Source organism: Varroa destructor, unplaced genomic scaffold (assembly GCF_002443255.2).
Source record: "Varroa destructor unplaced genomic scaffold, Vdes_3.0 BEIS01000006.1, whole genome shotgun sequence".
NCBI lineage: Eukaryota > Metazoa > Arthropoda > Arachnida > Mesostigmata > Varroidae > Varroa > Varroa destructor.
In genome coordinates, this window is record NW_019211459.1 from 17,030,409 (window position 1) to 17,042,515 (window position 12,107).

At 37.6% G+C, this 12,107-nt stretch overlaps 2 protein-coding genes across 16 annotated transcripts in view; one reads left to right on the plus strand and one right to left on the minus strand.

The window, feature by feature from the left end:
* Positions 1-1,812: 1,812 nt before the first annotated feature.
* LOC111253542 (leucine-rich repeat-containing protein 57-like) lies at positions 1,813-7,727 on the plus strand. Of its 3 annotated transcripts, none has more exons than XM_086993293.1 (7): positions 1,813-1,976; positions 2,879-2,981; positions 3,363-3,589; positions 4,572-4,661; positions 5,036-5,134; positions 5,489-5,737; positions 5,983-7,727. In XM_086993293.1, exons 3-7 carry the CDS (start codon positions 3,488-3,490, stop codon positions 6,163-6,165), a joined length of 723 nt encoding a protein of 240 aa, XP_086849419.1. In that variant the 5' UTR covers positions 1,813-1,976; positions 2,879-2,981; positions 3,363-3,487; the 3' UTR covers positions 6,166-7,727. The 3 variants fall into 3 exon arrangements, with proteins under 3 accessions (XP_086849419.1, XP_086849418.1, XP_022668818.1); XM_086993292.1 differs by having other exon boundaries at positions 2,910-2,981; XM_022813083.2 differs by lacking the exon at positions 2,879-2,981.
* A 273-nt stretch (positions 7,728-8,000) lies between these two features.
* LOC111253543 (uncharacterized) overlaps positions 8,001-12,107 on the minus strand; it is a 5,193-nt gene continuing 1,086 nt past the window's right edge. For 3 of the 13 annotated variants that reach the window (XM_022813087.2, XM_086993286.1, XM_086993288.1), the window contains exons 2-5: positions 10,424-10,519; positions 9,855-10,106; positions 9,306-9,513; positions 8,001-8,956 (exon numbers count right to left, since the gene is read on the minus strand). In XM_022813087.2, coding sequence (XP_022668822.1) covers positions 8,719-8,956; positions 9,306-9,513; positions 9,855-10,106; positions 10,424-10,448 — 723 coding nt within the window. In that variant the 5' untranslated portion in view covers positions 10,449-10,519 and the 3' untranslated portion in view covers positions 8,001-8,718. The other 10 variants (XM_086993290.1, XM_086993289.1, XM_022813086.2 and 7 more) reach the window with 8 other exon arrangements.

The following is a 12,107-nucleotide window of genomic DNA, read 5'->3' on the forward strand; positions in this document are numbered from 1 at the left end:
GCACCATAAAACCTTGTACACAACGACTTGAAACAAACAGTCTCTATTCACACCGCCGGAACGGTCCCCGCAAACAGCACCGACTATTGTGGCAGCATCGGCTTCTTTCCCACGCAAATCACGCACATAAACGCTGCTGCGAAACACACATCCAGTCACTACTCCTTCGGCTGCTGCTGTTGCTGCTATTAAGCCGAGAACTCTGAGCCGACTGCCTCCAGTCCCCCGTACCTCGTCTCATTGGGTTTTGTCTGCTCCTACTGTGGACGACTGCTGTTGCTGCCAATGTTATTGCTACAGCGCGAACAATACGATGAGATGAGCACCCTACAGCTCCGTATTTCCGCTTAGATGGAACTTGTCGACAAAGCCTGTGATAACGCAAAGATACTTAAACCGAGTACTACGAACGTAGATAGCTTTGGCCTTGACGTCTCTTACCCTCTCTGCTGTCGTTATGGATCTCGACACCTTTTGTAAGGTTGAGCTACCTTCTGCCAAATGAACCTAACAACCACCAAGTTGGTATTTCTATGCATTATTTTATATGCGGCGTTGAACTGCCGAGGGATGCTGAGGCGAAAAACACCTAATATATTAAAAAATATTCTGGTGGAGTTAACATTTTAGTTCGTAGTTGTTACATTAATATATAGACTATCGAGATACATCAAGACTGAAAAAATATATTGCAATACAATTTTCGAAATCGCTAACGAAAGGTGCTACAGGAATTGATTAAATCTTTCTGTCATACTCTTTTGGCATTTTTTGTCTCGTATTTTTGGCATATTCTACTTTGTTTAGATGTTTAAATATACTTACGGACTATGACTAGATAGGGACGAATTTCCACCATAACAGTAAGGTATAAAGAGCACTGCCGTAAAGAGAATACCGCCCGTCGTTAGGTGTGACAATTTCGAATATTTGAATAGAGCACCACAATCGCCCATGCAAAGCACCTTAAAGCATGTATTACGCACTTCTTCTATGCTAAAAATGGTGCTAGGTAAAAGCCTTGTAGACGTGTAGAAACATCGCGTTGCCGTTTACAGTGTCGCATTGAGTAAATGCAAACATATTTATACCTCCCTAACTTTGCTTGTAGGCCCTGACAGAAGACTAAACATAACAAGTATACTCTATTATCTAACTCATGCCCCTATGCAAGGCTGAATAAAGCGCGAGCTCATTCACCCATTACGATCTACCAAAACAGAGTGGCGCCACGTGTGAATTGACGCATTATCGAGCTGTATTCAAATTCTACAGGGCCTTCATGCGAACGATACTTTTTGTCGAAATGAATTGAAAAATGCTCTTGGTAACCTCACTAAATCTCCATGATACAATAAACACCCAGATGCATTTCTTTTTAGTCCTGCTAGTAAAAATGCAGAAGTGATAAGTGTTATTCAATCAATTAAACAGTTAAGTCATTTCCCTTAGTAGATCAGCTTCTTGAACTAAGCTTGAATTAAATCCGCAAGAATTTATTAGAATTGTTGAATTGAAATAAATTCTACAATTCTAATATCTTCTTCAAAATGAAGAAGCAGGCCAAATCTTCAGTTGTTGTCGCATTTTTCTCTAATCCTTTGCATCGTTCATTTTTCTTTTATAAATATAGGAAATAAGTGAGGGCCGCTAAATTAGTTGCTTTGTGTTTTACGTACGACCGTCTTGAGCAAACCGTTACATCTATTTGAAATTATGGAACCTTACATTGCGGTCGGAAAAGTTCGACAGCGTTGCTGTCTTTCCGCTAGATAACAAAATGTCGGAACCGAAATTTCAACTAGAGCCATACGTAAATACTGACAAAAATAAACATCGAGTTCGTTCAGCTGTTGAATAGATAGAGAGCAGAAAGGTAACAGCCCTACACTGGGTGACATCCATCCGCGAACAAATCAGCTCTAGTTTCTTATTTAGCTGACACATGCGTGTGGTAACAATTTCCATCTTCGTTGGTAAGGCACAAAATCGTCTCACTTTACTTTAGACTATAGAACCCAGTAAATAAACAATATATCGACAGTTTGTACGGCATATTTTACAATTTTTTTTTTCGTGATGCTTCTGTGTTAAGTTAGTTCTGTTTTTATTGGTTTAATAAGTCCTGTATGCATGGTAAAGTTGAAAAGCCAATATATGTATAAAAAAAATTCAAAATCTCGTATCCAGTATATTATTCATGAATGCAATGACAAACCATGGTGTACTTTCATACGCATTTCATGTAGGTGAAATATTCTAAGTATGCAGTTAATATATGTGTTTTACACCTCAATGCAAAATTTCGTTTCTTAGGTAATTATGCATCCTAAGTCAGACAATTGAGCAGTGGAGTTTTATTAACTGATTAACAATTGCTGTTGGAAATTAGCATCGATTCAGTCTATTTCAAACAAACCTGCTTCTCAAATCAATCTTGCAATCTAAAAAAACTTCTAATAGTTTTTTTATATTCCGTACACAAATTTGTTGCCTCGTGTAAAGAGTAGCCTTGAATAATTAGATTTCGTATTAACCTCCCGATGCGCCGAAGCCGGCGGCGTACATACTGTGTCGATTTGACAGGTATTAAATATTATTGAGTAGCATATCAAATGTGGCATAATTGTTACGAATTAATTAGTATAGTGATGGTCTTGAACGGCACTGTAGATTCCGAGCAACCGTATAGACAACCTTCGCCGTCATGTTTTTATCGGGGCTTAGATTTCTAAACATAAATACCTTTGAAATAAGATCATTCAATGGTTGTGACACAGCAACTTGAGAGCACACTGGACTCTTTCCTAGATAGCGGACCTTAAATATCATAGCTATTATGATGTGGAAATACAAACTTCTATCCTCGAGATTATAGATAAAGAATCAACCCTGAAGAACGATTGCAGGATCGCAGGGAACAACATTTAGACTACACGCCCTCCACAGGAATTCGAAAATAGCCTGATGCGACTTAAGCGGTATTTGCCTTACCAGAGCTTTGTTTCACTCATTTATATAAGCGTCACGAACCAGTTTTTGTCTTTGCTTTTATTTCAACTAATTAAAATATTTTGGCTAATTAGTATAAAGAATAACACAAGGTATTTAGCGTACAATTCAAAGTCTATAATTCAGTACTCCTGACGTAAAGATATTGTATTACTGTTCAGTGGAGTTGATAGAAACTTCGACGTTAAATTAGATGGCAAAAATCCGAACTTACTAGTTACTTCGCATCGAAAATAATGTATCAACGCCATAAACACGCCATCAATCGTATCATCTGATTTAAGTAACATAGAACACTCAAGCACTGCAATTTTCACTATTAATACCATCTCGCCTTTATTTGATTGCAGTGACCTGACTTTGCATATGTGATGACCTAACATAGCAGAAAGTTTGTGGTAAGATTCACATCCACCTGTGCGTTTTTTGGCTCGCGTGAGTGTTTTTAAAAGTCGATCTGCATTTACGTTTCTCGATGGGCAACACATTGAAACCTCGATTGGAGCACGCTGAAAAGACAGGCGTCTGTTCATTGTCTAAATGTCAAATAAAAGAGTTCCCAGCAGCCGAATTGCAGGTAATTGCAGTGAAATTAGTCCGGAATGAACGGTTTATCTAGTCTGAAATAACTTTTTTTTTTAAACCATGAATCCCTCTGATTAATCTAACTAGTTAAGTGTAGCATTCAGTTAAGCCTGAAAAATTGTTAATTTTAGATCTCTTGAAAAGACACGCATGTTGGGTCAACAGCTGTACAAAGTGGGGCCAATTAAATTCAGATATTTTCTTATGAGTGACTTCTAATTTTGTATCTGAATAAAACTGTATATATCTGAACGAAATGTTTTGCAAATTTTGAATGTTCATTGAAGATTCCTACTATTTACCTGTATTAAACAGCAACTAGTCATTTTAAAACATATTTTTATTTATTTGAAATTAGTTTTTTAATAGTATGCATGCGTTAAGCCGTATCAGTAGCCATGAAATCCTCGAGGTACCGCTCAGAAACGTTACATACAAAAATTTAAGCGAAACTGGTGGTATTTTCTGGTGATAATAGGCTAAAAGATCTAAAAATACAGAGCTTAAAGCGGCCAAAAAGTTTAAAAGGTACAAAAAAACTAACTGTTGGAGATTTCAATCACCTAATAGGCAATTGGTATTCTTTTCCCCAAAACAACCAAAAATTTCAAAAAAAAATAAAAAAGATAGCTAACATCGTGACTCATATTCAGATGCAAAGGTTGCCTTTGGTAATGTATTTTATTTTGGAGCTTTCTATGAAAAGCGCATCGCTTTGACATTTGTGATTTAATTTTACGCATCATTATTTAACTCATGAAGGTATTACTAGGATCTCAGCGGAAAAAATCTTGATTGATCTTAGCTAACTGTTTTTACAGCTGACATAACAGCCTATCTTCATTACAGCAAAATGGGTTGTAAAAGGCGCTACGCTTGTCTCTTTAGTTACTTCGATTTTGACACGACTTGCATAAAACAAAAATGCGTCTCCTAACTAGAAAATTTTTGGTGTCCTAAAATGTCCGCTGCAGATTCCTGCAGCAAAACTGCGATCACTGGACCTGTCGTATAATAAGCTAAAGCTTATACCTGATGCAATAGGACAGCTTTGTAATTTGAAAGTAAGTTTCTTCTAGATTTTTGTCATTAAACAAAATGTGTTGCAGTTAATTTTTTTGATTTTGTCAGAATGTATTTGCGATCATTCAGGCTTAGGTGACAAACGAATGGGCCTTCTAACAAGCAGTAATTGATGCGGTGTCTTATATGGTTAAACCTGCAATCGAGAAAACGACGGACCGCTAGTTGAGGCCCCGCCATCAATATAAATCGGCAAACATGTGTAGTTGAATAAAGAAGGCTTAATGATTAGGAACTTAAAATTGTTTATAGAAGGTTACATAGTGCGAAAAAAAGGCATGCACGGGAAATATACTACAGAATAGTGTTCACCGGTAACGACAACCTATCCTATATGATCCTTTCCTTTTTCAAGGTTCTCAATTTGTCACATAACAAAATCATAAAGCTACCGGATGCCATATGCCAGCTTGCAAAACTGGAGATTTTAAACATGGCTGCTAACCATCTTGGGGTATGTACACGAATCAATGAAGAAAAATGCACATGAAACACTCCGTTGTTCATTAAATAAAGTAAAAAAGAAAGAAAAACGACTAGTAAATTAATATATTTATATAAAAAAATAGTCTTTGCAATATGAAGGCATAATATTTGGGTTTCTCAAAGATAAGAGGTGGCCTGACTCGAGAACTTCACCGTAAAACTATTCGGCTAGACAACGGCTATAACTGTATCTCCAGTGCTTCGGAACGATGTTTAGTAGGCGCTGAAAAATCGATTTTGTTGCTTCTAGATGTTACAATGAATATATGTTAACAGGTGTCTAATATGACTTCATTTTCCATCTTTGTAACTGTGTACACAGAATCTTCCTCCAGATTTTGGTAAATTGTCCGCACTGAAAGCTTTGAACCTGAGTGAAAACAAATTGAAGAAATTTCCTCTTCAGGTAGCCAAGCTGCCTATATTAGATGTGCTCGATTTGTCAACTAATGCAATCAGTGAAATGGCGGACTGCGAACAACTGGGGTCACTGAACTGCAGCGAGCTCTTGTTAAACTCAAACCAATTAGCGGTACTACCAACTAATCTGGCAAAATGTCCGCGACTTAAAGTAAGCCTACACTGACATTTATGATTAATTGATTATTTAAAAAATAACTCAGCTACAGATAAAAGTAGTATAAATCAAGCTGCATATCATACGGTACTCCATATTGTTACACAATCGATACTTTTTCTTACCTCACTTATAACTATTACTTTTTATCGATTTCCTCAAACATTGTGCCTAGTGCCATTTTTGGTCTATATGCACAAGCTTATAGTCCTATGCATTGTCGTTTGTGAATTTACAAGATTCTGCGGGTTCAAGAGAACTGTCTAACACTGGACGGTATACCATCGGAGTTGCTCTCTTCTTCTGGAATCAACGCGCTTTCTCTCGAAGGGAATCTTTTTGAAGAACGAGAGCTTCATCAAATTCAGGGATGGGACGCATATCAGGAACGCTACACGGCTTCGAAAAAAAAAATGTACTAATAAAAAGTAAAGTCGTCAACCTCTATTATACCAACCTGCGAACTATTTCAGTTCGCGTCACGTTGCCAACAGTATCACATCGCTGTAGCAGGTAATAATTGTATAATCAATGGTAGGCGTTCAGACAAAACGTTTACGAAATAGCCAGCACCCATCGAATAATCATTAGACACCAGATATCTGCCATTGTGATCTTAGTAAAAAAAGAGCACGACAAAAACGTAAAACAATTATCCAGCGGGGTAGTATTAATCATGCTAAGAAGGAAAAACACAAGAGCAAGATAGATTCACGACATGCACGTTGGAGCCTAATAAGGTACACTACACTAGCGTTGCGTGTCGGGAGCAATTAGTCTTTAAATATTACATCATTCATATTCATTGAGGAGTTATTCTTTTCACAAACTGCCCATACATTCATTCATTCAATCAAACGAATATGTCTGAGAATATACAAGTTAGTGATCATTTCTGTTTAATTTATTTGCGTCTCTCTGTTGCGACACGTTCAGAAATCAGACGTGGCTAATTATTTAGTGGTTTATTAGCTTACAACTCAACACCGAAAACCGGCAATGTTTGTAGAATGTTAAAAGGTGAATATATAGTACAGATATTTGATGACTAACCATGTACTATATTAAACAGTATAGCCAGGACATAAGGTGTGTAGAGTATTAACAGTTTCCTACGTTAGAAATATAAGCCTTGTAATTGTGGGTTGATAACCTGAGCAAACTTCTTACACCTTCTGTTTCAACACAATCAACTGTTTTAAACAACGACACTAGATACCCGCTGAAGTTGAAGCCTGAGTTTTTCTCGGTGATCTGCATAATAAAGAAAATGTCGCGTTGTGATCATCATTATGAAGATCATCGACTTTCAAAGTTACGTTTTTTTGATTTTGAATGTGTGCCTGTTCGATAAAGAACATAGGTAAATGAAATCCAGATGTTGTCCCAATAAGATTGTAAAGTTTTATACAATTAACACCGAACTGTCATGAACTTTGGTCGATTTTGAACTGACAGAGAGCGCCATAAACGTTTATTCTGATACTCCAATTGCGCCATCCGATAGCAGACTTGTGGCCGGACCGTCTAGGCTTAGCGCTTTTAAAACATTTTCAGTTAAATCCAGGCGCGAGCGATAGCTTAGTCAGAGTGTAATATTCAAGCTATGATACTATTTTAAGTACTGGAAGATCTGCATCCACCAACTGCGTCTTTATCTGGAAGAATATACTGTTTATTGCAAATGAATACGGTCTAGGGTATATTGGTCATATAAAATTTTGTCGCGAAAAGTGGTAACAACGTGAAAATTGATAAGCACCGATAATCTAACAGCACGCGCGATGTAAAACTAAAGGGGTTGAGAACAATTCAGTAAGTCTAATTCCAAGTGAATTCCTCTATAGTTGCCTTCAAAAATAATGACCCCGTATACGAATATTCCAAAAGTGAATGTGACATGTATTCATCTTCCTTCCGAGTGCGAATTACAATACAGATGTGTGTTTTAGACTATTGTAATAAATAGATGAAAAACCAGGTACATCAGGAGTTATTCCTTTCACATGGTCAAAAAAACGCAGCTTATAGGGTAGATGTCCTAGAAACAGTAGAAGTTTTTCTACAGTACACTTAAGAGTTCCCTTACGTTACAAATTAATGAGAACTGGGCGAAGGCAAAAGGATATTAATAGCGAGTCAACTTACGTGTCCTATGACTGCACTGACCGAGCAGTGCACAGAAGTGCTGTCAACTTCAAGCTCCTATTGCTTACAACAAATCGTTTTATTAAAAACGCAAATGCACACACGCATATTGACGTTAAACGTTTGAGTGTTTTATTCACTTCTGTCAAGTGGATCCTCTATCATCACCAAAAAAGAATCGTGTACTCTATCTTAGAATATTATTAATAACATTACTGTTGTTCACTTTACATACTATATACACAAATACCTAAATCAGCATAGAGCACTCAGTACCAGCTCATGTTTCGTTTAATTTTGCTATCTAAATAAATTTATACTGTTTGTACACATGAGTACTGTGAATCCTTAAATAGCGTCACGATCATTCGCTTTCAAAATTTTATTTTCCGACAGTCATGATAAACATTCACTACATAGGCAATACCTAATCCCACAATCATATTACGCTTAATACAAAACATCTGAAACACCAGCATAATTCTCTGTCCTCGCTGTTTTCGAATACTAATAAAATTATACAGCTCGTTTTTGTTTTGGCCCGTCTCCTACGAAGATATTTACTACTAGTCTATCTTTGGTGCGCATTATATTTGAGATTCATCGTATTTCGTGTGGTAAATGCATTTTTCTCCACTGTCAAAAACAGTAGCACAAAACTTCCGGAATTTTCTTTCCCCATTTCTTAACCCCATCTAACTGAGATAGTGTAAACGTAATCGCAAGTTGGTACCCAACGGTCGTCCACATCTGTTTTACATAATACTGCTATGAATAGTTGTCTTTTTCTGTTACGCAAAACGCTTACAGCTTCTCTGTCACTCCCGCTACTGCTGGTGTCTTTGTGTTTCTGATGCGTACATTGCACAGTGTACACAAGCCGAAGGGCTTGATTCAGCTCGTTCCTTCTTGGCACTAACATCAGTCTCCTTGTCCAACGAGAGTTTTCCCGCAAAGCACATGTTACAGAGGACTGCGCCAGCTGAGCCGCTGTGGCTACCGTCAGTCACAGGACGAATCTTCTTATGAGATCGCGTTGGACACCGGCAAGGCCTCAGCTGACATCTGCAGACATATGAAAATCACCAAATGTATCTTGGATTTTCTTGTAATTGTATAGAATTCTTATTTCATCTCGTATGCTGTAAAGTATATACAGTTGTATGTATATATACTGTACTAGACACTTGAATATCCAGGCTGTACTCATATCGAAATTGCCTTAATTGGTAATCACATTAAGATTAATTATATAGAGTACCTTGATAAATTCGGACATTTCACAGAGTCTAGTCGTTGAAAATATGTATTTGTGCGTAATTGTATGAGCATAAAGATCATGATAAAAGAAAAACGTCAGCCGGACACAAAGACGCGACAATGATGTGATACGAACGACATATTCGGTACTTACAGGCAAATCATCTTCACAAAAATTGCACGTCCCTTGCCAGCGCCTGAACTATTGCACTTGTTTTTACCAATACTGCATTTTCGATGTCCCTTGAGGTGGCGTATTAGGTCACACCTTCCATTGAAGCTCAGTTCCGGACATTTTGCACACGCAATGAACGGTCGTGGAGGTGGGCCAAAGTTTGTCAACTCCTCTTCGCATTCGGCATCTGTTAAGCAGACGCAAAATTAAAGTGCTAACAGTTCTCCTGCATTAAATGATAGTCAAAGAATGGTAAGGGTACTATCAATTTGGAAACATGTACAGATTGAACAACCAAAACCTGTTCTTAGAGAAATCATTATTAATATTAAATTGCTTGTTAAAGGATTTTTTCTCTGCGATGATCATTATTGGGTTCTTTTTCGAAGAATTATTAAAAAAGGAAATTTAAAATGTGAGGAATCTGTTTCATCGAAATCATCTATCGAAATATTTAATATATGTGTAAATAGTCCTTCCTAAAGACAAACGGGTTGTAAGACAGGACGGGCATCAGACTGCTTTTACCTGATGAAAGCCCTGCACAACGATGCTCCTGGTGTTCCACAAGGGCTTCAGAGCTTTCAAAGCATTCACCGCATGCAGCACACCCCAGCAACTCAAGTTTGGTAAGACAATCCGAGTTTGAGTGGTACTTTGGTCTTTGACGATCCTCTGAGGTTGCTTCATCGTCACTGGTTGGTGGCGACTGAAGAAGCGGTGAAGGCTCACGGTGCAGCCGTGAAGGAGACCCTGTTGGTTCTTCGGATGCGTCTACTTCTGCCACATTAGGGATTATTGCAATAAACAACACAACGTCGATTTTGCAAGACGTTAGCCATGAAAAAAGATACGTTTAGTATAAAATATGTAATAGAATAATCATGTTTTTCGCGATCATGGTCACTTGACACAAAACAGGGTTGCTGATTAAGTAGTATCAGTGTCGATAATATTGTTATTGGTGACAATATGTAGTCTTCGTTAGTTTTTCTCAAACTCACGTTTAGTTATGGGATATTTTGAAAAAAAAAACACATTTCGGCTTTGAAAAGCGCTTGCTTGTAGAATCCTAACATATTTTTGGTCGTATTTACCTTGTACAATGAACCTCGAACTCATTCCTAAAGCCTATGTTATTTCTCCTTAAACGTAGGACTTTAAAGCATCGTCGTACTAGTCGTACAGTAGTCCTGTGGGTATTGCCGGCCATACAAATGTTATCAGGAGCCCGATCATTGGACTGATTTCATTTTAGGGAGAAGGTCCTATATTATTACAAGCACACATATTCACAATAATTTTTCATCCTCACCCGACGAACGCTCGGCGCAAATTACCCCATGGCAACAATGTACACGCTATTCGTAACCACAGCTTCATCTAGACTACATATGCCAAGTATACATTATCGTAATCACCACTGCTTCCTCTGTAGTTGAAATTCATCGAAAGATTCCAGCGAGCTGACTGAACGTTCAAAGTTCACCTTCCGGTTTAGCGTATGTAGGTTTATAACGGAGCATACAAAACGAAGCCACTGTTAACTGATTCTATGCAATTAGTAAAGTTTCAGAACTTCATAAGTATTCCATAACAGTATTAAAGGCGATTCGTGGGACCAAATGGCGCCATATAGTTGTTTGTTTACGACAGATGAAGCACCACATAAGACCCCTTAATAGATACCACCTACAAAACCTATGCTTTGATTGATCATGTTTTTTTGATACTGTAGTGCCGAATCGAGCTTTATTTTGCCAGCATACGAGAGTTAGGTCAAAGGCCACATTCATGTGCTCTCTTTATATCCAACGTATAGGATGCAAGCAAAGGAACGAGTTTTGCATGTCAAGGATCTCGGTTTCCAAGACAAAAATATGTCCCGCAAAGGGAGAGTTTATTGAGCTGTTAAATCGGAATGTGCTCATAGATTTCTTGTATAAGAAGCTACGTAACCTTACATTATGCGAAACCAGCTGACCAGATTTAGAACTTAAATTTACACCAACATGATACCTTAGTGGGTAACGTATCTGCGTGCTAATTTTGGGGACACGTTGTGGTATAAGTTCGAACCCGGACATAGACAGACCTCGTTTCATGTTAGGAGCTAGCCTTCTGTTCGGCCAAATGCCTAACGGTGATACCAGCCCTAACACTCGAAATATAGAAGTTAGGCTGGCCATTTAGATCTAGTTATCCGGAAGAAGTTAGAAAAAAAACTACGTTAAGCCATATCTAAATGAAAACAGGTATTTCGATGGTTGTTTTTGTGCATACCTTACGGACGTGTTTTTTTAGTGCAACGAAAAATCGGATTTAGTACGATCTAAAATTCACGGGCTAACTAAAGACATCTTTAAAAGTTCCTTCCCTGTATTTGCAAATGACTTGTTTCTAGTAATTGTAAGTAAGATGCTACTAGTATGTGTTTACTTGTTTAGCTTAAACCTGATGTAAAACAAAAAAAGAACCAGCATTCCTAAACTTTGAACTAATATCATTCTAAAAGCTTTGGAGACCCAAAAATTAAAAAAAACAAATAGTCTCAAAAGTCTTACCATTGAGGCTGATCTGTAAGACGCAATTCGAGTTAAATACCCCACTTTTTAAAACAAAGTCGCTAGTTTTTGCATCGAAGTTCCGGGGACACCAGCAATGACTTTCCACATGAGGTGATAAATTTTTAAAATTTTTTCAGCCTAATCTATATTGTAAATCGTGCGCTTTGCCTCACGAAGAAAATTATTCTCATTATTATAAACATAAGAATATATA

Coding starts and splice junctions, on each gene's coding strand:
- LOC111253542 (XM_086993293.1), top strand. CDS start 3,488: ATGGGCAACACATTGAAACCTCGATTGGAGCACGCTGAAAAGACAGGC. Junction 4,662..5,035: donor GACAGCTTTGTAATTTGAAA/GTAAGTTTCTTC, acceptor TCCTTTTTCAAG/GTTCTCAATTTGTCACATAA. Junction 5,738..5,982: donor CAAAATGTCCGCGACTTAAA/GTAAGCCTACAC, acceptor TGAATTTACAAG/ATTCTGCGGGTTCAAGAGAA.